General features: G+C 36.3%; 2 protein-coding genes across 4 annotated transcripts in view; both read right to left on the bottom strand.

Annotated features, from left to right (window-relative positions):
* Positions 1-5,165: 5,165 nt before the first annotated feature.
* On the bottom strand, positions 5,166-10,079 carry LOC131532294 (torsin-1A-like). The gene is made up of 7 exons (XM_058763813.1): positions 10,022-10,079; positions 9,893-9,971; positions 7,981-8,156; positions 6,220-6,485; positions 5,729-5,904; positions 5,472-5,605; positions 5,166-5,315 (listed from the first exon to the last, which is right to left on the bottom strand). The coding sequence occupies exons 1-7, from the start codon at positions 10,077-10,079 to the stop codon at positions 5,209-5,211; spliced, it is 996 nt and encodes a 331-aa protein (XP_058619796.1). The 3' UTR covers positions 5,166-5,208.
* A 93-nt stretch (positions 10,080-10,172) lies between these two features.
* LOC131531938 (torsin-1A-like) overlaps positions 10,173-27,125 on the bottom strand; it is a 29,702-nt gene continuing 12,749 nt past the window's right edge. For 2 of the 3 annotated variants that reach the window (XM_058763147.1, XM_058763146.1), the window contains 3 exons: positions 25,966-26,141; positions 25,678-25,811; positions 10,173-10,911 (listed from right to left, as the gene is read on the bottom strand). In XM_058763147.1, the coding sequence (XP_058619130.1) occupies positions 10,664-10,911; positions 25,678-25,811; positions 25,966-26,141 (558 nt within the window). In that variant the 3' untranslated portion in view covers positions 10,173-10,663. The remainder of the gene's footprint in view (positions 10,912-25,677; positions 25,812-25,965; positions 26,142-27,125) is intronic. The other variant, XM_058763148.1, reaches the window with a different exon arrangement.

Below are 27,125 nucleotides of genomic sequence, written 5' to 3'. Positions count from 1 at the left end.
TATTGCCTTGAGCAAAGAACTTTTTCATATTTATACTTTATTTAATACTTATATACAGTAGTTGTAGAATATATGTACTGCTTACTTACTACTTGTAATAATAAACTGATTTGTATTTATATAACACAAGTCTACCTCCCCTGGCATTGATTTATAGCTAAGCCAGAACAGACCACGGAGAAGTCTTCTGTGACCTGTTTTGTAAGTATGAACTTAGATGCTTATGAGATAGGACAGATTTGACTTACTTTACCTAACCTGAGAATAAATAAAATAAGATAGAAGGTGTAGGAAATTTAGCACCATAAAACACCTTTCAGATAACCTTGTCAGACTCCTTGTGCAAATACAAATCTCACTGGATTATTACAATTAATGGCAAAATGAATGTTTGGAAATGTAAACTGATATTTCCTACAGACACACTACAGCAAAAGATAGAAATGACTGACTTTAAACCATTTTTGAACTGGTGAAAATACTAGTGGCCTAAGGCTCTCATCACCAACATGCAATGACGTATGTTGCGTCCTGAAGCCGACTTGTTGCCTCACTGGCAGTGACTTTGCATGCAGTGCTTATGTACAATGTACCTCCCGAAACTGATTTCAGACAAGCTTCTTTGGCAGCATAATAGTTTAATGATCTACAACAAAAGACAGATCTTTGGTGATAACTAAGTGAATAGGCATATTTAAATGCTACAGTACTCATATCTTGCTAGAAATCACATAAAATTAAATTGGTCAGTATACATCGGTCAGTTAGTTGTACATTCGACACATAAGGTATTATTTTACTGGGTCAGCAGTATTTCACAAAAGGGTCTAATGACACCCCTGTTGTTGACAGAAGTTCATCCATCCGAGTGATGTGTTCATAAAAGATATGGCATTAATGTTAGCAGAGATTTACAGATTCACCAAAAAAACCAAAAAAAAAACATCCTTTCTCTCTCGTTCTCTGAGCTCTTTCATGGTATTTCATTATACTAACAAACATTTAAGATAGTATTATCATGGCCTTTAATACAAAAACACTAGAAGGTCTAAGTTACTTCCAAAATCAGGTAAGAATTTTAAAAAAGTGAATTTAAAAGCTAAACAGACTGGACATAGGTCTAGATTAAAAAGTTTAATGTAGTGACTCCAGTCCAGACTCCACAGCAGTGGTTTCAAGACTGAAATATTGATAAATTAATACAAAGGAGGGATTAAGGTCACATATAATTTCTGTTCAACTGAGTGTTAAAAAGTTATAACAACAAATTGGACAACATACAAGTGCTGCTAAAGTTGTTCATCTATTAATTAACATACAGCACCAACTTCTGTCTGACAGACTTGCAGCCTTTAGCAGAAAATATTCTCTCTTTTTCAGGAAAGAAGGGCATTTCTCTGGCTACTTTATCTGCCAGATCATAGTTTGGTTTGATATTCAGATGGCCCATCTCAGTCATGACACATTGACGCACATCAATCAGCTGTGGATGCATCTTGTCCATTTCATCAAATATGAACATGGAGCGGGGAAAACTTGAAACACTTTTATAAATCCCCTGCTTTAACTGTGCCTGAATATACAGAACATGCAAATCATTGTTTGAGAAATGAATTATGTGTAACGGTCCCACAAAATGTGGATTATTTAATTTTGAATGTTTGATTTTACCATGTTTAATATCAGGTAAAAAATGCTGTCATAGTTCACCCAAAAATGTTAATTTGCTGACAGTTTACTCACCCTCAGGTCATCAATAGAGTTTGTTTCTTCCTTGGAAAATATTTGTAGAAATAGAGCATTATGTCACTTGCCCACCAGTGGATCCTCTGCAGTGAATGGGTTCTGTCTGAATGAGGGTCCAAACAGCTGATAAAAACATCACAATAATCCTCAAGTAATCCACAAGAATCCAGTTCGTCAGTTAATGTCTTGTGAAATTAAAAGCTAAATGTTTGTATTAACAAATTAATCATTAAGATCATCATTAATAATTCTCGAGTTAAAAAAGTTGTCTGATCTGAACCAGGACTGTTTACAAGCAAAACAATTCTAAACAAATATGTTGGTGGGTTTTGATGTAAGAGGACAACAGGGGATGGACTTTTTCTCTGGAGGAAGTATTATTATGGATTGGTAGTTTGCCCAATCTCTTTCAAGTTAAAACTTTACCTTTTCACTTCACAAGTCATTAATTGATGGACTGGAGTGGTGTGGATTACTTGTGGATTATTGTGATGTTTTTATCAGCTGTTTAGACTTTCATTCTGACGGCACCCATTCACTGCAGAGGATCCATTTTTAAGCATGTGATATAATGCTATATTTCTCCAAATCTATTCTGCTAAAGAAACAAAAATATCTTGGATGGCCTAAGGGTGAGTAAATTTTCATTTTTGGGTGAACTACTTCTTTAATAGAAATGATATGGAACTTGATTACTATATCAATTGATACTGAATATACTGAGTCTGTAAATGACCCAAATTTCTAACTGTCCAGACAGGGCATTCTCACTCCCAACTCATCACATATTGACACTTGGTCAGGATCCCTCTGTGTCACTTTTTAATGCTCAGGATATCATTGCTTTCATTTGTTTGCCTTGTGCATCAGATCAAGATGGCATGCATTGCATCATGTGATAAGTTGGTATTGAGAATGTGTTGGTCCAGCCAACTCTGAGTACATGAGTCCTATGGGCCATCTTACTGTACATCTTAAAGAACATGACCATGATAAAGAAGTAATTATTTGTCTACATGTGATTACTTGAGTCTTAGGCCATGGATTAAAATACCATTTATTTACTTACCGTGTATAAGTCTGACTTTTCTTTGTGTGGGAAATGATGCTCAGATATATACGTGTGAACATGGTGGCTTTAATAGCAATAAAACTATTAACAAATGCCACCCGTTCATTGTAAAAGCGAATCATCCAGGCAACTTTCAATTTCAGTTTTGTTTTTGAAAGTAACTCGGAGGGGAACTGACGGATAAACTGCACTCCTTTAACAAATAATTAGCTTTGCCCACAAGAAAGAAAACACGCTTTTCTTGTTTTCCCTGTTTAAGATGCGTATGTTCAACTCTGGAATTTGCATGAATTGCTTGCAAAGATTTTATTTAAAAGACAGCTCCTGTGCAATGTCCACTCTTCTCTTTATGGTGTGATTTACTAGCAACCTTGTCTTTGACATTACACTCTGCAAATACTTTCACACATTCTGTTCTCATGATTGAAGAGGTATTCGAAGATTTGAGTCTCCATTCCCTCACTCTGGAGTTGTAGCTCCTCCCGATCGTTGCCTTTTCTCCAGAAATCCAGTCATGTTTGTGATGATATGCCCACCTGTTTGACTATAGGTAATACAGCTCATCATGCACTGGTTCACTCTTTCAAGAGCGAGTAACATGGACAATACAGAGAAATAACTGGAGATGAAAATATTGAAGATTGAATTAAAATTTCAGTGCATATTAAGGTTAAACCTTTTCTGATTTATTTTAGGAGTATTTTAAGAAATTTCCAAAACACAAAACTGTATCACACAAAGTAATACACAACTTAATCTTCCATTTTCAGTGTAATTAACAAACAACATGTATTTTTGGACTGGCAAATGTTAAGACATTAAAAAAATGTAATTAATATAATATTTATATTAGTAAAAAATATTTATTTAATGTATGACACTGTTTACTGACAAGTTTAGCATTGTATGTCATATAGTTTAAGTACAATTTTTTTTTAAACAGTAGGCATTATCCACCTTATTTTGCATGAAGTAGTAGGCTGTTTTCTGTGAATGTGCGAGACTTCCATTTTATTAGTTAGGATTATAATCTGGTCTGGTTTTCCTTGTGTTTCCTTAGTTCCTGTTTTCCCTCATCTAGTTAGTTGCCCTGGTTACTCATTAGTCAATTGATTAGTTCGCACCTGTTCTGATTCAGTTTCTCTGTATATAATGCTGCATTCACGTGCTATCGGAGTTATCATAAATACGAGTTTCCTAGTCGAAAATTGGCCCTAGGCCTCTCTAAGGCCGTCCATGTCCAATTTCCGACTAGGAAGCTTGTATTTACAATAATTCCGATAACAGGTGAATGCAGCATTAGTCCTGAGTTTGCTCATTTCCATTGTCTGTTCTTGTTTTGCATTAATTTGGTTGTTTTGCTCCCTCTGATCTCCTGAGTATGTTCCTTTTAGTGATGCAAAGTACGCAAGGGACGTGTCACTACCAATATCCAGCAACTACCAAACTGTACCTAGCAATAATTTTGATCAAACAATTAAATATATGTATGTTTTTGTAATTTCAGATGCATCTGAAAGGTCATACCATTGATATTATTTAAAGTAAATATGTTAGAAAACTGCGCGCTTTCAAGGAAGCGCATTTAATACATGGGAGGAATGTAGTTGCACACCGGACGAGAAGCGCAGCTCCGCATTTAGAACAACTCACAGGTATTGCACCCAATTCAAGACAGCAGTCTAAAACAGTAAATAAAAAAGTTCACTTGTGCGGAAAGATACACAATCTTCCAGCCTAGGATAAAGTCATTATGAACATTTTTAACTTTAAATTAATATTGTTCAACTGAATGTACAAATCAAACTGGTAGCTGAAATATCCACTTAATAAAAAAACAACACTGAAATAAGCATGCGGTTTATCTGTCAAATGTGCATGAAAGTTCCGTTACTTGGGTTTATGTCCCCACCAATGTCAAAGGCAAACCTATGCCCTTGGTCTAAGTATAAAGAAGGAATAAACCAAACTCATTGATTTCGCTTAAACAACTTAAAAATAATCTGCAAGCAAGCGCAATAAACTGTAGTGAAATTTTATTTTTGGAAATGTATTTAGTTTTGCAGGTTTTAATAAAATGTTAATTTATAGCAGTAATCATAATTAGCATATTTTCAGTAGCCTAAGTGCCTCAGGCTTGCCCAGTACTGTCAACTCACTCATCAGAATGAAAACTAGTCAAAAGTAAGTCAAAAACTAAACAGACTGTACACATAGATTAAAATATTTAATAGCCTACTGAGACAATCTTAACTTCTCAATAAGCAGAATAGTCCAGACTCCAGATAACTCATCAAGACTGAATTATTAATAAGTAAAAACAAAGAAGAAATGTAAGGTCATTTTTATTGCTGTTCAACTGGTGTCAGTAAACTGGACAACATGTTCTGCTAAAAATCAATACACTGGGCCAACTTCTGTCTGACAGACTTACAGCCTTTAACAGCAAAAATTTCCTCTTCTTCAGGGTAGTAAGGCATGTCTTTGGCCACTTCATCTGCCAGATCATAGTCATTCATAAAATGAACAAATAACATATGAGGAAATATAAGTAAATAAAATGTATCAAAATATTTTATTGTAAATATATTTTAAAATCTATCTTTTATTTTGAAATATATATAAATCATTTCAGTGTTCTTTCAATACACACTGTTCTTATCATTGAAGATGTTTTGAGAGATTTTAAACTCCAATTCCTTGCTGTTCATCCGTAGCTCTTCCCGAATTTTGCCTCTTCTCCAGAAATCCAGAGCCACTTCAGCAATCACATTCCCACCTGCATTACTATAAATCAACAAGCTTATCATTAGTTGTGGCACTCTTTTGGGAACATAAAGAGCATTTAATTGTTATTACAGCTGCATTTAAGTAAATCCATAAAACAATCCCCTGATTTGAGGGCATCACCTGAGAAAAAGGAAGATTGCTTCGCGGAATGACACTCCATCTACACGGGCGTTGTAGTCCAGAAAAGGTTTTATGGCATCGATCAGCTGTGGATGCATCTTGTCCATTTCATCAAATATGAACATGGAGCGGGGAAAACTTGATACATTTCCATGAATCCACTGCTTTAGCTGTGCCTGACAGAACATGTAAATCCCAGTTGAAGAAATTACTTCTGATATGTGCAACACTCCCTCAGCTCTCTCATTTTACAAAAATTATTATTTTTAATAAATTAATATGGGTGAAAAATGCTGTCAGTTTAACAGCAGCATCATTACAGTATGAAAAGAAAATACTGAAATCCCCAACTATCCTGCCATCTCTGAGTCTGTGAGTCCTGTGGGCCATCTTACATCTTAAATTTAGAACCCGACCATGACAAAGAAGCAATAAATGCGGTTGCTAGAGTCCTAGGCCAAGACTAAAAGTACTACTATTTATTTACTTACACTGTACAAGTCTGACTCTGCTCTGTGTGGGAAATGATACATAGCTGTATATGTGTGAACATAGTTGCTGTTTTCCCCTTCTTTGTACACATTTCTTGTGATGATTTTAGCAACATGACTCTTTCCAATTCCTGTAGTCCCATGCAAAGACAGGACCAGCGGTTTGTTTGGTTTGCTGTCAGTCATAAATGACGACACAGCTCTTAGTATAACATTCGATGCAATATGCTGTCCAAAGAAGTTTTCTCTTAAATCTTCTTCCAAACCTGAAAGATGTGAAGATATGTGAAGTTGACAAATAACAATTTTGTGAAAATAAGTTTTAAGATGAGTGTAGCAGGCTGAAAAAAGTTAAACCAGCCAATTCAGACACTTTTACCACATGACAAATTATATCTTATAATAACTTCTAAATTGCATATGACACTATTTATATCTCTTTTTTAATTAATGCTGTTTAACACTTTACTTTGAAAGAGGATTTATGTAGAACTATTTGACAACATATATGCAGTGCATGATTACATATAATCTGGATTACTAAATCAGATTCCAAAAATTAAGTACAGATTACACTTAATTATTTATAGATTACATATTATTCACACAATGGCAGTAAATTATTTATTTTGTTTGCCCCAATTCTTATTTTTTCTGTCTGTCTCTTAGATTTTCCTTTCTAAATTTCTTCATTTATATGTTTTGTCAAAAATCCCCCACCGTGGCCCCGCCCTACCACATCAATCCCCCCCCCAGCACCCCCCAGATAAAATATGTTCCTGCGGCTGTTTCAAAGCACTTCAGTAGACCTTTAATGTTACCTATGTTTTGTCAATGTTAAAATTCTTTTTAATATATCAATATATTTAATATATGAAGTAGGACAGGCTTTTACTCTAGTCTTTATCACTTTATTAAAATTAACCAAAACAAAACGACAAATGCTTTCATGAATCTCTGGCATAATATAATGTTAAATACTCTTCATGATGTTAACAACAAAGAATGGAATATCTATTTTAGGTCAAAAGTAATCTAAAAGTAATCAAAAATAATCAGAATACATAACATAATACATTACCTAATTTATGTAATCCAATAGATTGTGTTACACATTTACATTTACATTTAGTCATTTTGCAGACGCTTTTATCCAAAGCGACTTACAATTGGGGAATACATAAAGTGATTCATCTTGAAGAGGCAATCCGACAAACGATGTGCCTGTAACACCAAGTCTCAGGCATTGTTTAAATAAGTACAAGCTAGCAAGGGAAGGAATAAATAAGGAGAAAGAGTTTTTTTTTTTTTTTTTATGTGTAGGGTGAAGTCAAGTAGTGTCGAAAGAGATGAGTTTTCAGCTGTTGCTTGAAGATTGACAGGGATCCAGCACTCCGAATATGGGTGGGAAGATCAAAAATAATCAGATGATAATTTCTCTCATGTAATCTGCCCAGCACTGCATATATGTGGTACCAGGTTGAACGTAATCACGTGGAAATGTGCTGTCAACATCATAACCATAGTTTGGGGGGAAATATTGCGTTTAACCCTTCTGTGCATTATCGTTATCCCTTTTACAGATAAATAAATCAATTAAATTTAAATGTAATTAAAAATACAATGTAGCTGTGCTTATTGGGAAGTTATTCAACAATCTATCTGTTGGAAACAAAGGGGGGGGAAAAAAATGACATTTGAACCCTAAACAACTCATAAATTTATCATCAAGACATTATGTAATTTTGCAGTTTTACTCACGTTTAGAGTCAAAAGGCAGCAAATCATCCCTTTCAAAATATGTGTGAACCACAGATGCAGCAGCCACGAACACATCCAGAAAACATGAAGATAATGTTATATTAGACAGCAGCAATAAAGCTATTACAAATGGTGTGCTTTCATTGCAGAAGTGAATTATCCAGGCATATTTCAGCCTTGGTTTCGAGGATGAGTAAAACTGCACAAATACTTGCTTGTATTTATAGACCTTAGCCTACATAGTCACTGACGACACAAAAGAAACATGCTTTTCTTGTTTTTCTTGTTTTCAGTATGCTGACATCAGCCGTAACCATGTATTTTTGTATAACTACAGTATTTTTTACATTAATAAGTTACGCAACGTGCTCCTTACTATGACCTGGGTGATAATAATATTGATCTTTATGACCGCTTAAATTATTTAAACATGTAATTGAGTTCACATTGTATGAACTGTTTATGAAAAATTGTTTTCTTTTGCATGATGAGTATTCTTTGTGTGTTGATTTTGTGGCCTCTATAAACTCTTCATGAGTTTATAGCCATACTGAAAGTTACAATGGATAATTTACCTCAGATCAAATAAATTAAAGCAAACATGTACGCAAAGACTGTAAACTCAATGCAAACCAACAATTGTGTTCCATGACAAAGACAGTGAATTATGAATTAGATTAAAAACGTATCTATTTTGTTGCAGCCAGAGTCGGTGTGGGGGAAAACGATCCTTTCCCCCTCATTGGAAAAGCACGGTGTTGACCCAGAATGGTGTACATCAGGGGTGTCAAACTCAGTTCCTGGAGGGCCGGAGCCCTGCAGAGTTTAGATAAAACCCTAATTAAACACACCAGATCCAGCTAATCATGTCATTTAGGCTTATTTGAAAACTACATGGTTTGTGTGTTGGAGCAGGGTTGGAACTAAACTCTGCAGGGCTACGGCCCTCCAGGACCGAGTTTGACACCCCTGGTGTACATTTCTGCTGCTCGACAGAACAACATACGTCAAAAACTGAGCCGTATTGGTTTGGACTGTCCATACGGTATCTGTGACTGGCCAAATGACCCAACGGAATGGCCAGAGGTGTCGTTTCCCGACACTTTTTGTTAGCTGATTGAGTCTCCAGGCAAGAGACAGCTTGCTACAAGCCTATACGTGAGGGCTTGTGTAAGTAAACATTTGTCGTTTTGTTATATATATATATATATATATATGCTTATTAATAGGCTAATAAAAAAGTGAAGTGATCTGTAACTTTAAAACAGAATGCACATTAGTAATTCATAAAATTAATTCAATTTTAAATATTTATCAATTATGTTTTTGTATGCTTTGCTAAGTTGAAACAACAAATTGCAGTTTACAAAGGAAGATATACAAGGCTAAAATTGGACTTAATTGTTTAATCTGAAATAGTATATGGGATGAAATACAAGAATCGAACCAAATACAAGAGCACAATAATGTCTTTTAACAACCTCTAAATCTATATCTGAAAAACAGACAAAATCATTTGCCTAAAATAGATTACTGTATATACTGTGGATCTATGCGTTTAACATTCTTGATTACAGGTTTACGTGAAATAATCTGTCAGTGCAATTACACAAAATACACTCACTTTAAACACATTTTCTGTAAACAAGTCTTAATATCTTGCAAAGTAAATTTATATTGTTTCAATTGTTTTTATAATTTACCTGAAATATTAGACAATGGGCCCCTATTCACACTAGCCTTTGTCACAAAGGCAAATTCACACTGCACTGACAGACAGACAAACAACAACAGACACATTCGTTGGGTTTAACTTTTGTCTGATCAGTGTGTTACCCTGTTGGTGTCTATTGCCGTTTGTCAGATTGAATGTCTGAGAAGTGTCATACTGTAATCAGTTGGCTGTCAGTACATTGTGAATCGGCCTTCAGGGGTAAATCCAGCCCTGTCATCAACATACAGCACCAACTTCTGTCTGGCAGACTTGCAGCCTTTCACAGCAAAGCAAAGATTTACATGAATTAAATCTTTTAATTCATACTTTTCTCATTCTTGTTGATGTTTTCAGAGATCATAATCTCTAGATCCCCGCTGTGCATTCTGATCTCTTCCCGATCTCTGCCTCATATCCAGAAATCCAGAGCCAAAAAAATCATACAAGCAGATGAATTTCTAGAAGGTAAATGAATTGTTGAATTAGAGTGTCTGGAACTTGATTCCAACAACCACAAAAAGTCACATTATTTTGTAAGCATTTCAAAATATTTTAATATATTCATTTATATTACATAGGGACATAAAATATTAAAATTAGAAACTAAAAGGTGAGTAAAATAAGAGTTAGAATAAAATGAATTGTGTTAAAATGAATGAAACTGAGTCTAGTAAAGCAATCACTTCCACATATGCAACAGAGGCTGCACATCTAATTCTGCAAGTCTGATGTCCTGTCCAGTGTTTTTGTGATCTTGAGCTTCTACTCATCTGCAGCATTTTATATAAAGTTGATCTCAAACTACTCTGTGCAAAATATTTAAATGTGCATAAAATATTCATAAAGATTCATAAAGATTATAGATAAATAAAATTAAAATGACTCCGCATAATTATTACTTTATTGGTTTTGCCTTATATTAATTGCATATAGTGGAATTTACAGCAAAAAAAGCTGAAATGTCTCCTATTAATCAAAATACAGCACCAACTTCTGTCTGACAGACTTGCAGCCTTTAACAGCAAAGACCCTCTCTTTTTCAGGGAAGAAGGGCATGTCTTTGGCCACTCTGAGTGCTACATCATAGTTTGGTTTGATGTTCAGATGGATCATCTCAGCCACGGCACACTGGCCCACATGCTCCAGCTCCAGAGGTAGGAAAGGAATATAGTGATCAATCAGATGATTATTGACTAGACTAGAGTGTGAAAATCCACCTGTAGAACAGACATACACAAAGATAAGTAACTTAATTTTATTCCATGGTCTGTCTGAATACTGGATTCTGATTGGCTGGCAGGTTATGGCAAGCCGTTTTAACATTTAATATATAAGCTGCACTAGTATCTAATTTAACGTTACTGGTACTTATTTTTTAAATACTAGTATATTTTCCATTAAGTACTAGTACTTATTCATTAACTACTAGTGCTTATTCTTTAGGTACTAGTGTCTTTTGTAAATTTACTAGTACTTATTCATTAGATACTAGTACTTAATCAGTAAATACTAGTACGGTTTCATTAGATACTAGTGCTTATTTATTAGATACTAGTGCTTATTTATTAGGTACTAGTACTTATTCATTAGATATTAGTACTTATTGATTAAATACTAGTACTTAATTCAATAGTGACTAGTAACTATTATATTGTTACTAGTAACACATTTGAAATTTTTGCCATTGATTTCTATAGGGATCCGTCATTGAGATATCAACTATTCAGTTTTGACTAGTAAGTATTCCACTAGTGACTAGTATTTAATTTTTAGGTACTAGTACTTATTCATTAGAAACTAGTACACATTTATTAGATACTAGTACTTATTCGAAATGTTACTAGTAAGATTTTTATTTTACTAGTACATTTTTTTAATTGAACTCTACTGTAGCCATTTGGACTAGTCATAACATAAGACAAGTAAAAAAGCAGATCTGACTAGTAAGATAAGAATTGTTACTAGTAGTAATTACAAAAGATACTAGTGTCTAATAAATAAGTACTAGTAGCTAATGAATAACTACTAGTATCTATTAAATAGGTACTTGTATCTAATGAATAAGTACCAGTATCTAAAAAATAAGTACTATCTAATGAATGCTTACTAGTAATATTTAAATAGATACTAGTCACTATCACAATAATTACTAGTCAGAAATTAAAAGATGATATCAAAAACAGAACACCTCCACTACCTGTTCATTTGGAGATATCTTCAACCTCATAAAGAACTAGTAAGAATGTATTTGGAGATATCTTAATTCAAACAAATCATTACATAAACACGCGTACCTCTCAACCGTCCAATCAGAGTCCACATAGCAATACATTAATTTGATTGTTAAGTAGGGCTGACTGGCTTTGTGTTAGCCTACCTTGCTAATTGGTTACCATAAAAACACAAAGAAAAGATTACAAACCTGTTGTCCAACAAAAGTATATTGACATGTTTTTACTCCAAATTCACATCATAACATCAGTCGAGCGTTTGAAATAAGTTCCTATTGTGATCTGACATGGTTTCATTAAACAGAATGAGGCAGAAATCATGCCACTTTATATTATTCTATACAGTGATAAAGGCTATGCCGATTAGCATTGCATTTTAAACATACTTTATTCTTATAAAAATACCCGAGATGGATTGAAGAACACAGATAAAACCATATATTGTCGCAATAAATGTTTATTTTCTTCATGTTTCATCAGTAAAATTTGCATGTAGCTACTAGGCTACATAAACAGCGAAAGCTGAATGTCTTTGTCCATATAAGGGATTTCCTGGAAGTGAGTCTCACTAGTGGAGTTTCTGCGCGAAGGCGCCCTCTGGCGAAGAGTATGAATAAAACGAAATTACTCGTTATTGCTCACAAAATAACGAGTAAAAATAGCAAAAATAATTAAGAACTTTGAGGTAAACATTTGCAAATCCTTACGTTTTTCTTCAGTGTAGAGAAGTGTAATTTTTTTTATTTTTCTTGCAGCTGTCACGAATCTGGTCTGTACTTCCATTCACTCACCACCAGAGATCACTCACTCACCATCATCCATCGCACAGATTACACAGCTGTCACATATTACAATTGCACTGACTGCACACACAGCTCTCACTAATCACACACTCTATTTCAACCCTGGACTTTCCTTCCGTCACTGCCGAGTATTGTATGCATTATCGCTGCCCTACAGAGCCCTGTTAGTTTTCCTAGTCTTATCTTGCCTTGCCTCGCCTCGCCTCGCCTAGCCTTGCCTTTGTCGGATTGTGTTTTCCCCTGCCTGGACTATCGCTGACGTTTTGGATTACCTCTCCTGTCTCGCCCCTTTGGATACTGTTCGCCGATCGTCAACCCACGCTTGTCTCTGTTTACTCTTTGTCTCGCCCATGTTATACCTGTTTGCCACTGTTCGACCCTGCCTGTTATGACCACGTCTCTGCTCAATAAAAGTCTGCATATGGATCCGCACGTCTCTCGTCTCGTCAGCCCCGTAACAGCAGCTATATTTATTATTATATTTATTCTTAAATACTCAGTTTTGTATATTATAGTGAAATAGTGTTATTACAAAAGTAACATTCCTTATTTTGTTTAATGTTCTTATTTAGAAATTATAACCATAATCACTATTAGTTTTATTGATGTGTGTATATATATATATATATATATATATATATAGTATGTCCGAATTCATAGTATTCGAAAAACAGTAGGCGAGAAGTACCCAGTTGACCTACTGCTTCCGCCCGAATTCTGTAGTAGGCAAACGATGGACACTTTACTATCCCATGAGGCCGCGGGAGAGGCGGCGTCATATTCGAAAAATGTCTTCAATGTACCTCAGGGAAATACATTGTTGTTGTTGTTCATTGTGGTTAACTTGTACTTGTTTAACATCAAAGTAAACGACTGACTTGTTGAGGGTTTAACAAACAGATGAAACGATTTTGTGAATTGGGTGTAAAAAGATCTCTAATCATTACCGATCAGATGGAGTTAGGTTAACCTCAATGTAGAACATCAGCATGTTAATGCTGCTTTCTTTAAATAGACGGTTCGTTAAGCGGTAAGAATTTAAATCATTAACGATGTTCGCGTAGTGAAGTGGGCTCTTTAAATTTTCGCGCTGTTGTGAAGATGCATGACACGTGACAACATCAACATGGCGGATGTAGTATGTCCAATTCCATTCATACTACCCTCATTCATACTATATAGAACATACTTTTTTAACTCAAATGTAGTACCTACACGAGTAGTATGCGATTTCGGACGCAGCCTCAAGTGGTAGTGAATGTAGACGTTGTATATTATTTAATGTTTATATTATTCTACTTAAGATTGCGTTGCAGTGGTTAAGGCTTACTTATCATCAATTGCCATATCCCTTTGCACGGCCGGTGTGAAAAAGGTGCTTTCTCCGCGTTAGAAAGCCGAAAAAGCCGAGAGTTTACCTGCAGACATTGATGATAAGGGCTATGGCAATTGATCATTCTAAGTTGAATCATATAAACATTAAATATGTCTACATTCACTACGGAACTCGGATGAAAATTAAACTGAAACTCGGTATGGTAAACATCTAAAATAAAATGTGGCATTATCATCTCTGTAGATTTAATATACAGTGATTTGCATTAAACTGTAAGCCCTCACACCACAAATAGAAGGAAATCATATGGAAATTTTATTTGCGGCAGCTCGTTAATACCCGGCCACTTTTTCCCAGATAGCACACGTACGTCTGCAAGATGTCAAGTCAAGTCAAGTCACCTTTATTTATATAGCGCTTTTAACAATACAGATTGTGTCAAAGCACTTAACAGTATCAAATTGGAAGATAGAGTGTCAGTAATGTATAATAAGATGTCTGTTAAAGATCTCTAGATCTGGAAAGCATCTGCTGTCTATAAACGTCTGACAGACGTCTGTACCCAGATAGCACACGTACGTCTGCGAGATGTCTGTTAAAGATCTCTTGATCTGGAAAGCATCTGCAGTCTACAAACGTCATTACAGTCTAATAGATGTCTATTGGACATCTAAAAGGAGACGTCCTATAGACGCATTGCAGATGAGCAAACACCCTAAAAAATACGTCTTGCAGATGTAAATGCAGATGTCAAATAGATGTCTCCTAGATGTACGTGTGCTATCAGGGTAAGATGTCAGTTTTACATACATTCTAAATCATAAACATCTTAAAGACATCTAATAGATGTCTATTGGACATCTAAAAGGAGACGTCCTATAGACGCATTGCAGATGAGCAAATACCCTAAAAAATACGTCTTGCAGATGTAAATGCAGACGTCAAATAGATGTCTCAGAGATGTACGTGTGCTATCAGGGTTGTACAGATTAAGTTTCGTTCATTCATTTATTTAATCGCTCGCATTGTTGTTCGGCATCACTAGTAGGATTCTTCAACTTGGTTTGGTCAAGTCAATGTATTTATTTGCATAGCATCCACAATACACATTGTTTCAAAGCAGCTTCAAGTTCTGTTACCTCTATAATGGCTTAACTCTTAACACTGAGCAGTTTAACCGGGCAATATGACGATATAACAATGATCCACTGTTTGAGATCTAGCTGTGTATTCTCCCCTTACAAAATTAGCCATGGTTTTGCTACTCTAACCATAGTTTATCCATGGTATTTAATAAGATTGTGGTTATACGAATGGTAATACATACACCAAAAACACGGTCGCTACACGTTTACTATAGTAAAACCATGGTTAATTGTCGTAAGTGTTTTAGCAGTTAGCCTATATCAGTACCACTGTAGTGAAGGAGACTGATAGTAATGAATATTTGCAGCCTCTCAGACAAATAACAGCATTTTTTTTTTATTTAAAGAGATTTACATATTACTCCATTTTATTCTAAGCGCATGTAAGATGTTTTTCAAAAAATATTAATGTAAAACGGTCGGCTTTTTCGAGTCTGTCCTCGCTGCAGCCTGTAGCATGATGACGTATTGGATCTGGATGTTTGACACGCATGCGCAGTATTGGATTTTAATGTGCATGCGCAAAGTGGGGTTGTCATTAAAGCTAGTATTAAATGTAAATTTAATTGTAATTACGAGATATATAGATGTGTTTCATAGGCTTACACAAATTATAGTATACTGTGATTTTAAACCAGTAGTGCAGGCTATTCAAACTTTATTTAAGCAAGGATGGCGTAGTTTAAATGAACAAGTTTATTTTTTATTAGTTTGATTCGTTTTGGAAATACAAATCTACTAATTACAATTTTGTTTGTTCTTTATGAAAAAAATGGGTTCTATTGTCTTTATTTTTCCATAATAGTCTTATAGTTCTGTCAATTCGTTCATGAATCGCATATTATTTTTCGTTCTCACTCTCTGTGCTATATAGGCCTACAGAGTATAAAAGTTATAGGCCTACTAAAATACGCGGACATCTTTTTTTATACAGTTTAAAAAAGGTTCCGTTAGTCAATAGACCCGTTATCCCGAGTTTTTACTGTCAATCACATGTCCAACAAATAAATACACGGTCGGGGACAAGGTATATTAACACAAAGATGACCATTTCTATTTTTTTGTGTGTTATTCATATGCAAGTTAAATCCCTGCAGATAGATGGACCTAATGGCTAGACATACCATCCATTCCGTTACGAGAGCACTCTCTCTCTCTATGGAGACTTTTTTTGAGTGTTTTGTATTGTATCAGACGATGTGTGAAAAGCAACTAATAAAACATTTATTTTACCTGACTGAGGCCTTATTAGCGAGGTAAAGTCTTAATATAAATTTAATGTTTTTAAAAAAAAATATTATTATTAGCCTATTGTAAATGTTTGTAATAGCTATATTAGAATAATATAAAATCTAAATAAACAAAATGGATCGGCATTCATTTAATACCCCCAATTAAATTTAAATAAACATGACGGATACAATCAAAAAAGACATTTAGGCTAACTCTGTCAGAGTGGTGTATAGCTTTATAATTAGCTATATGCAGTGCAACATCTGCATATGAAGAGTTCATTTGCAAATTCTCAGAAATCATGCTCAATCAAACTGCATTTGGGTTATTTTGACGGTTAAAAATAATTATCTATAAAAATAACTATAAAAAATAGTTATCTGTTATCTGTTTTTGCAAATAAATCTCTTCATATCATGTTGCTTATTGTATCCTTATAATAATGGATACAGCACCATATGTGGGCATCCTGGCGATAACATATGAAATGAAAAAAAAAAACGAAAAAAAAAAAAACTTTGACGTCGCCAGTAAAGACAAAAAAATTGTGGATGAATTTAGACATTAAAGTTTTTACATTGTAATTTAATGTAGGTCATTGCGTATTGTAATGTAGGCCAAAAACCCTTGCTACATGTACTGCTTTATACTTCACTTAGACTAAGTCGTTAGACTAATTCGCGTTGGATAAAAGCGTCTGCAAAATGATTAAATGTAAATAAAAATATGACTTTATTTGAGACCTACTACAGCGCATGCGCGTAAAACATCCACTACGTAGTGGATATAGTCCAGTGCATCATCGTGCTACAGGCTGCAGCGAAGACCTCTTGTGGCTTTTTCTGCGGCGATTTGCATTTGTTTACACTGTGTGCTCCTGAGTGACCTAAAACATGGCGGAATCTGACGCGGCGTGACGTAGGTTCCCATTCTCTAATATTCAACATACGATTAGCATACTGGGCAGAAATGCTTAGTGGTTAAGATAAGAAGAAGTAACACATTTAAAAAGTTAAATGTGAAGAAGTAGATTAACCTTGGTAACTTTAAAGGGACTCTATTAAGTGCTTAAAAGGGGTAAAATGCAGTGGTCAAAAATGTAAGTCCAAGCTTAAGTTATTGCTTGTTTTAATATAAGGTGACTGTTACTAAGCTTATTTCAAGTTAACTACAAGTATTTTGTTAATTTAAGGGTACATCAAGATATTTAAAGAGTGACGAATTTAAGTTCATAAGCACATTTAGAGCGTGAAATCATTTAGTTGAGTTAAAGTAATAATAGTAACAAAGTCTAAAGCACACTAGAATAGTGGCATGGCTGATCAAGAAGACTGTGACACTGAAGCTGTGGAGCTGCAGTTACAAGTAAGTCCTGATGATGAAACTCTGGACACGAGCCCAAAAGAGCCAAGCACAAGTCAAGCTGCTAAAGAAGAGAGTTTGAGGAAAAGTCAAAGAGTTAGGAAATTTACTGAAAAGGGCCAAGCACTGCACAAAGAAAAAGTGAATAAGCTTCAAACTCGCTTTAAGGCAAGCTATGATGAATGGAAAGCTGCTGCTAAACAAGTTAAAGGGGCACTTGAAGCACCTTTTAGTGCAAGATTACATGATCACATTGTCCAGATCCAATATACCTCAGCAGAAGTAAAACAATCCTATGACAAGCTGCGCGGTCATGTAATTCCTGACGGAAACACTCGTCGAAGAGTGGACACATGTGATGCTGTTTCTCAAAAGCTTATACAACAAGCTCAAGAATGTCTTGCAGAAGAAGGAAATGTAAAAGATCCAGCGAAGAGATCAATTCGCTGGAGTGAAGCTGGTTCAGTGTTCATCTCAGCAGCCTCCCAAAAATCCAAAGGTTCAAGAAGCACATGTTCAAGTTAAAGAGCAGGTTGTCTGTAAAGAAACAAGAAGCAGCAGCTGAACTAGCTGCAACTGAAGCCACTCTGAAAGTTATGGAGGAAATGGATCGCGAAAGAAACAAGCTTGAAACCCTCGAAGCAGAAAACCGACAAAGGTTAGCAATACAAGAAGCAGAAAATGCTGAAAAATTAAAAGCATTAGAACAGAAGCGAAGAGAGCTAGAACGTCTAGAAACTATAAAGAAAATGAATGCTGTCAAAGCACGACTGAACGTGTATGAGCAAGAGATCAACTCAGATGAAGAAATCTCAGACCTCCTACACAACAATGTTGAACAAAGAAAAGCTGCTCCTAAGCTAACAAGTCTGCCTGAACTTCAGCTCACACCATCACAACCTACTGCAAAACTGCGACAGTTTTCTTCTCCACAACAGACCACAAGAAATACCACACAAGAAGATAGCACCACAGCACTGGCTAGAGCGTTAGCCGAGTCCATTAACATAAGCCGTCTACTAGTACCAGAGCCTGCTATTTTCAGTGGAGACCCTCTCAAGTACAAAGATTGGAAAATAATCTAATTTAATCACTAATTTAAATCACTAATAGACAGGAAAAACATTCCAGTGAATGAAAAGATTTACCATCTCCGCAAGTATGTTGGCGGACCAGCCAGAAGAGCTGTCGAAAGTTACTTCTTGCTGGGTATGGAGGCAGCGTACTATGCAGCATGGGACACTCTGGAGGAAAGATATGGAGGTTCATTTGTAATCGTCAAAGCCTACAGAGATAAGCTACGTTAGCCAAAGGCCAGAGATCAGAACAAAGGACAGTGCTGAGTTACGAGAGTTCTCTGACTTTCTCAGAGGCTGTGAAGCTGCTATGCTACAAATCAAGAGTCTTGAAATCCTAAATAATTGCAGCGAAAATCAGAAAATACTAAGCAAGCTTCCCGATTGGCTAACAGCAAGATGGAACAGAAAGGTCATTGAGGTTGAAGAGCAGTACGGTTCCTTTCCAACATTCAGTAACTTTGTCGACTTCATCACAAGACAGTTCATGGACAAGACAATAATGGAACGAGTCAAGTTTGTACAAACAAAAGGACTATGTTTTGGATGCCTTAACTCTGGACACCATTCAAAGAAGTGTGGAAAGAAGTGTTTGTGACACATGCAAAGGAAAACATCCAACCTGTTTACATGAGGAACGGGACAAAGAAATCAGAAAGAACAAAGAAAGTGACAAGGAACAAAAGGAAAGCAAAGGCATAAAAGACACAAAGTAAATCAAACAAAGTAAAGAAGAACCAAACGAGACAATATCACACCGTGTAGTCCAAAACAACAGCAGTGATCCCACATCCACAATCAGTCCAGTTTGGTTATCCACAACAAACAACCCAGAACACAAAAACACCACATTCATTCTACAAGAAAAGGCAGATGCTCTGGACTCTGACAAGAGACATGTACAGTTAAAGCTTTCCACGCTGTCAACCAGAGATACAGTCATTCCAAGTGAAAGGCTGTCTGGGCTGCAAGTCAGAGCAGTTCCTCAAAAAGAATCCCTCTTCCTGTAACCTATACAAGAGAGTTTATTCCTGCCAATTTAAATCACATCTCCACTCCTAAGACAGCAAGAGCATGGCCCCACCTTGAGCACCTTGCCGAAGAGATTGCCCCTCTCATAGAATGCGATGTTGGGCTGCTCATAGGTTACAACTGCTCACAAGCACTGTTACCCAGAGAAGTTGTGTCAGGAAAAGACAATGAGCCATTCGCACAAAGAACAGACTTGGGCTGGACAATAATCGCTGGTGTTGACCCTTGTGTTGACTATGGTGATGCTATGGGATGCAGCCACAGGATTATTGTCAAGGAAGTGACACTCAGTCAGTCATCAGATCAGTTGCCAAATGAAGTCCATTACATTTGTCGCACACAAGTCAAAGAAGTAATCACACCACCAGATGTGATTAAAGTCCTTGAGTCTGATTTCAACGAAAGAAAGGTGAAAGATTCTCACTTCTCCCAAGAGGATCGGCGCTTTATTTCTATAATGGAAGAAGGAGTCAAGTCAAGTCAAGTCACCTTTATTTATATAGCGCTTTTAACAATACAGATTGTGTCAAAGCACTTAACAGTATCAAATTGGAGGAAAGAGTGTCAGTAATGTATAATGATAAGATTAAACACTAAATTTTCAGTTAAAGGCATTTCATTATTGAATTCAGAGATGTCATTGTCTAGCTCAGTTTAGTTTAAATAGTATCTGTGCAACCAAATCGGCGATAATCGCTAGAAATTAAGTGTCCCTAACTGAGCAAGCCAGAGGCGACAGCGGCAAGGAACCAAAACTCCCTCTGTGACAGAATGGAGAAAAAAAAACCTTGGGAGAAACCAGGCTCAGTCGGGGGGCCAGTTCTCCTCTGACCAGACGAAACCCGCAGTTCAAAAGTTTATATTTCTATTTTATTTTTTTTGCAATTTCTAACAATAGTAGTATTATGTAGTTAGGTATTTTATTATATTTTTAGTTATTTTGTGGAGTGAAATTTAAGGAGTGAAAGTGAAAGCGGACGGACATTGTGAGCTACCTTTGCCATTTAAAGAGGACAGGCCGGGTCTGGCCAACAAGAAGAGCTGTGCAGAACACAGACTCAAATGTCTCAAGAAAAGACTTGAAAGAGACAAACAATATCGCAACAACTATACAACATTCATGAACGAAACAATAGAGCGTGGAGATGCAGAAAGGGTCCCACTTGAAGAACTGAATAAAAGCCCTGCCTGGTACATTCCGCGCCATGGGGTGTACCACCCCCAAAAACCTGGGAAAATAAGAGTAGTGTTTGATTGTTCAGCGAAGTATAAGGGCTTGTCATTAAATGATCACCTACTCACAGGGCCAGAGCTAACCAACACCCTGATAGGTGTCTTGTGCCAGTTTCGCAAGGGTCCAGTGGCAGTGATGTGCGACATAGAACGTATGTTTCACCAGTTCAAGGCCAGTTCAGTGAAGCAACTATAAGATTCATCGAAAAAAAAACTTTTACGTGGATGATGGCCTTATCAGTTTCCACTCAGAAGAAGAGGCTATTAGTCTAGTCCATGAAGCGAAACAACTCTGCAGTACTGGAAAATTGTGACTGCACAAGTTTGTTTCCAATAGCCCACAAGTTCTTGACTCTCTCCCTAAAGAAGATTGTGTAGAGACAGTAAGAAACCAAGACCTAGCACTGGGCGAGCAACCGATTGAAAGAGCTTTAGGTGTTAAATGGAGCGTCGCTTCAGACCATCTCCAGTTTCGATTAGTCGTGAGTGAGCGTCCACTCTCCAGACGAGGAGTCTTGTCAACTGTAGCCTCCGTCTACGACCCACTTGGCTTTGTGGCGTCTGTACCTATCTAAGAGCAATCAGTAAATCAGGACAAATCCACTGTTCACTTGTCACTGCCAAGTCCAGAGTAGCACCCACCAAGGTAACTACTGTGCCAAGACTGGAGTTGTCTGCAGCAGTAGTAGCAGTGCGCATAAGTGACATGCTCAAAGGAGAACTAGAGTTGGAAAATATTCAAGAATTCTTCTGGACGGATTCGCAAGTCGTTTTAGGATATATAAACAATGAAGCGAGGCGTTTTCATGTTTTCGTAGCGAACCTTATCCAGCATATCAAGGAAAGTACTAAACCGCATCAGAAGACAACCCCGCCGACCATGCGTCTCGAGGACTCAAATCTAAAGAGTTCATTGCTTCCAACTGGTTTAGTGGTCCAAGTTTTCTCTGGCAGGATCAACTTCCCACTGGAGAGATTAAGGTGGGAGAACTTAACACAGAGGACCCAGAAATGCGCAAAGTTCTTGTACACCACACTGTTACATAACAACAGTGAATTCTCTGGCAGAACGTTTCCTGAAATTCTCCAGCTGGATAAAACTAGTTAAAGCTATTGCAAGACTTACCAGATTTGTAAAGGAGTTTAAAGGCTCAATAAAGAGAACCAACAAAGCTACAAGTCTTGAAGAAAGGCAAGAAGCTGAACACACAGTTATTGCCATTGTACAAAGGTTAGTCTTCTCCAAATAAATTAAAGAACTTCAGTCCCGAAAGGAGTTAATTACTAAAGACAAAGTAAGCAGATTGTATCGACTCAATCTCTTCCTGGATCACAAGGGCATCCTCAGAGTGGGAGGTAGATTAGAGCATGCAACTTTACATCTACACGTCAAACATCCTGTTATCTTACCAAAGACCAGCCATATCACCAAGTTACTGATTGACCACTATCATCAGCAAGTGAGACATCAAGGGCGTGGCATGACCATAAACGAATTGAGATCTAATGGCATATGGATTCTCGGCTGTAGTCAAGCAGTATCATCGTTTATCTACAACTGTGTCAAATGCAGGAAATTCAGACGTCAAACAGAAGAACAAAAGATGGCAAACCTGCCTAGCGAACAAATGGAGACAACTCCCCCCTTTACATATTGTGGGATGGATTGTTTCGGGAAGAAAGGAACTAAAACGCTATGGACTGCTGTTCACATGTTTGTGCTCTCGTGCAGTACATATAGAGTCACTTGATGATTTATCAACTGACGCATTCCTCAACTCACTTCGTGCTTTCATTGCTCTACGCGGAAACATCCGTCAACTGCAATCAGATCAAAGGCACCAATTTTGTTGGAGCAAGACGTGAGTTCTTGGAAGCAGTAAAAGAAATGGACCAAGAATGCCTGAAACAACTAGGCTGCGAGTTTGTCATGAACCCACCCTCTGCCAGCCATATGGGTGGAGCCTGGGAAAGGCAAATCCGAACAATCAGAAGTGTGTTAACATCCATCCTGGATCAGTCATCCCGAACACTTGACAGTTCATCTTTAAGAACTTATCTATATGAAGTGATGGCAATCGTAAACAACCGACCTATAACAACACACCTACTCAATGATCCTACTGGACCTCAGCCACTTACACCCAACCTTCTTTTGACAATGAAATCATCAATAATACTGCCTCCACCAGGAGATTTTGTAAAGGAAGTCCTTTACCTTCGTAGATGGCGGCGTAGAGTGCAGTACCTAGCTAACGAATTTGGGCAAAGATGGAAGAATGAAAATATCTGTTGAGCCTACAAAAAAGACAAAGGTGGCACAAGACAAACAGAAATGCGAAAATCAATGACATAGTGATCATACAAGACAATACAACACCCAGAAACGATTGGAAGCTGGCTAAAGTTACTGCCGTGTACCCAAGTCAAGATGGATGCGTACGAACGGTGCAGCTGCTAATCAGCGACTCAACATTAGATGATCATGGGAAGAAACTGAGTAAACCAGTTCATCTAATAAGACCAATCCACAAAACTGTCACTTTACTGGAAGCTGATTAGTACAGTTCATAAGTTCATGTGGAAATCACAAGTGATTTGGTGGGAGTGTAGCTGCCGTCAGAGGCAACTCTCATATATTTCAGTTCATAATATGCACTTTACAGTTAAAAGGTCAATAAATAGTTAAAATGTTCAGAGTAATCATTAGAATAAATAAGTAATATATATTTTTCTTGTTAATACATGTCAATTAATTTCATATTATTCAACTAAAACTATAGAAAAAGGGGGGAACCTATTTCTCCTTTGTTTAGCTTGGGAATTATTTAATTGGGTATATGTCGAACGTCACCTAACCAAACCTGGAAAACAGGTCTCATCGCTTCCGCTTGTCGGAGAACGTATTAATAGCAGTATTTAAAAAATGGCGATATCAATGGACTTTTAAGGTAATCAGTTAAATCAGCTAGCTGTTTTTATTGTTGACGTTTTATTCGACTTTTATATATAAATGTTACTGAAAAGAATAACAATTTTAAACTTTTATATATCAATCCACATATGTGATGGACATTGGTTATGATTATCTTTAGTGTCTACTTTGAAGGCATCTTGAGTAAAAAAGCTTCATATTTAAAGGGCACTTGCAAAACGCGTGAACCGGAAGCAACAAGACCTGGTTAGCAGAATACGGAAGTCTGTTGCGCATAACCCGTATTGTTGCAATCAAGATATTTATTCCGGTGCACTACAAGTAGAATAGCCACACGAGGTGCTGCACTAGTAACATGTCTGTAAGAGTTACGCCTGTAAGAAGTTATATTGGTTTTTGTTTAAGAAGAAGAAACTGTAACCCTCCAAGTTTATTCCTCTTGAATTAGAGAAGTCAATGAGGTATGTGTTTTATCGTGTTAATTGCTTTGCCGTATGTGAACATGTGTAAAGTGACCGTGTATTAATGTATAATTAGCCAATTAAGTGTATTTTCTTATGTGCTGAATGTGCACCTTATTTATTCGTTTGTATGTATTTTTCGTTCGTTAATATGTATAAACACTACTTTTAGAGGGTTAATTTAAGTTTTATATCTTTCCTTTCGCAGTTCTGACGGCATTGTTGGGATATAAAAGGGATGCAAGACTAGAATGTACAAGACACAGACTCGTGTCTGAATAAATGTCTGTTAAAACCAAGAACAACCTGAGCCTCTGATTCAACTCGAGGGGAGTAACAACCAGTTCTATTTTTTCTTAACAAGAAGAGTATAATTAAATACTAGTCACTATTGGAATAAGTACTAGTATCTAATAAATAAGAACTAGTATCTAATGAATAAGTACTAGTAACTTTACAAAAGACACTAGTACCTAAAGAATAAACACTAGTAACTAAATAATAAGCACTAGTAGCTAATGAATAAGTACTAGTACTTAATGGAAAAGATAGTATCTAAAAAATAAGTATTAGTAGCATGAAAATAGATACTAGTACAGCTTATAGATTAAATGCTAAAACGGCTTGCCATAGGCAGGTATGCAGTATAACCGTTTAATGCACAGGTAGTTCCAAGTCAGTTTAATCACCGTTCTATATTAATGCGCTGCTTTAATTGATGCACACTAACCAACACGCATCGCTCGCGCGCGCACACACAAACATTAGGAGAGAGAGGGTGCGTCTTGAAGATTTTAATGCACGTCGCGGAGGCAACCACTCAGCTTGGCGTCTGGCGCTGAACAAATTTAAGTTAATGCAAGCATGTAACCACATATTTAGGAATGGATTAACCAAATGTAAATATTTTAAAAGCTACAATTGAGAAAGAAAAAAAAAAGTGTGGCATATAATGTTCTTTTTTTACTATTTACCAAACAATAATGAGTGTTTGTTTATTCAACAAAATACATCTATCATTCATTGAAAACAAGAAAAAATGGAATGACTACTTGTTATATACTGTACTCATGTAGATGAAACATACAGAATGTTCATATAATTAAATTAAGAAAATCTTTCAATTCACACAGTACCTTTCGAATTCTTGTTGATGTTTTCAGAGATCTTAGTCTCCAGTTCTTTGCTGTTCATCCTGATCTCTTCCCGAGCTCTCCCACTTCTCCAGAAATCCAGAGCCACTTCAGTAATCACATTCCCACCTGCATTACTATAAAAAAAACAAAGCTTTTCATGGATTGGATCACTCCTTTGGGACAGTGAAGGAATTTAGCTGCAGAATTAAATTTTATAGCTAATATGGTGCCTACAAACACAATGTGGAAATTAGAAAAAAAAGAAAGAGAGAAATTGTAATGCATCACCTGAGAAAAATGAAGATTGCTTTGTTGAATGAGACGCCGTCTACTTGGGCATTGTAGTCCAGAAAAGGTTTTATGATGTCAATCAGCTGTGGATGCATCTTGTCCATTTCATCAAATATGAACATGGAGCGGGGAAACCAATATACCGCGGTAATAATCTGCTGCTTTAACTGTGCCTGAATATACAGAACATGCCACTTAGTTAGAGGAATAACTTCTTGTGTTATGTTAATGTACTGTAGCTAATTTTACACAATGATTACAAAATTTGTCTAAAAAGGTTTTTATTTAATGAAAAATTTGCCTTATTAAACAAACTATTATTTATAAGCTTTTTTAAAATATATTTAAAATATATAAAATAATATAATATAATGTAATATAAAACAAAATAAGTGAATGGACCGTTGAATCACTGGCTCACTTGATTCGTTTTCATTCAAGGAATGAAACGCTGTGTTGCTCTGTTGTATAAAATTATTAGCATATTTATGCTCACGCACATGTACTGAAATTCAGAAAAGTACATTGTTTGTGCAATGAATATAAAAACTTACACGGGCATTTTTTCTTTCATTGCTTGAATTATAAGGGCACTCTAATGAGCTTAATCGCGCAGTGAACGCTCTTGGACTCTCAAGACGTGTTTTTTTTTTTTTTTTGCAAAGTCGGTGACTCTGTCAGCTCTCCTATCGTCTCTCAGTCCCTCACACACATACAGCACAATAACATTAAGTAAGGGGAATGTCTTTAAATTCCAATCAAGGAAAAATCATACCTTCTGCTGTCTTAGTATTAAAGAACTTCAAAAGTTGTTATTATTATTATGTAAGTTGAAACATTTAGCGCGAAAAATGACCGAAACTTGCTTCAGCTTGTGCGCAGCTTGTTACAGTACCGAGTTCTGATTGGCCAATCTCCGTTATATGGTTTGTGAATTATAAGTAGAGAATTTTAACATTAGATTTACACGATAAGTTTTACATAATACACAACATTATTAATCTAAAGGGGATGGTTAGGGCGGATGGTGTTTTTACTGAGGGGATGCTTTTTGTAATTTATTTCCACCAGGGGGATGCCATCCCCCGCATCCCCCCTCAATTCGAGCCCATGCGTGACTCCATGTTGGGTCTACCTCACCTAATCAAGGCTTGAAC

Source organism: Onychostoma macrolepis, chromosome 23 (assembly GCF_012432095.1).
Source record: "Onychostoma macrolepis isolate SWU-2019 chromosome 23, ASM1243209v1, whole genome shotgun sequence".
In the NCBI taxonomy this organism is placed as follows: domain Eukaryota; kingdom Metazoa; phylum Chordata; class Actinopteri; order Cypriniformes; family Cyprinidae; genus Onychostoma; species Onychostoma macrolepis.
The sequence above is the reverse complement of the archived record's forward strand: the minus strand, read 5'-3'. Positions and strand labels throughout refer to the sequence as shown.

Excerpts from the sequence above, each read along its gene's own strand:
- LOC131532294 (XM_058763813.1), bottom strand. The coding sequence starts at position 10,079 with ATGCACAGCGGGGATCTAGAGATTATGATCTCTGAAAACATCAACAAG. Across the intron at positions 8,157-9,892 it reads CCTGAAGGCCGATTCACAAT|GCTGAAATATGCCTGGATAA; the intron begins GTACTGACAGCC and ends CTCGAAACCAAG. Across the intron at positions 5,606-5,728 it reads GCAATCTTCCTTTTTCTCAG|TAATGCAGGTGGGAATGTGA; the intron begins GTGATGCCCTCA and ends GTTGATTTATAG.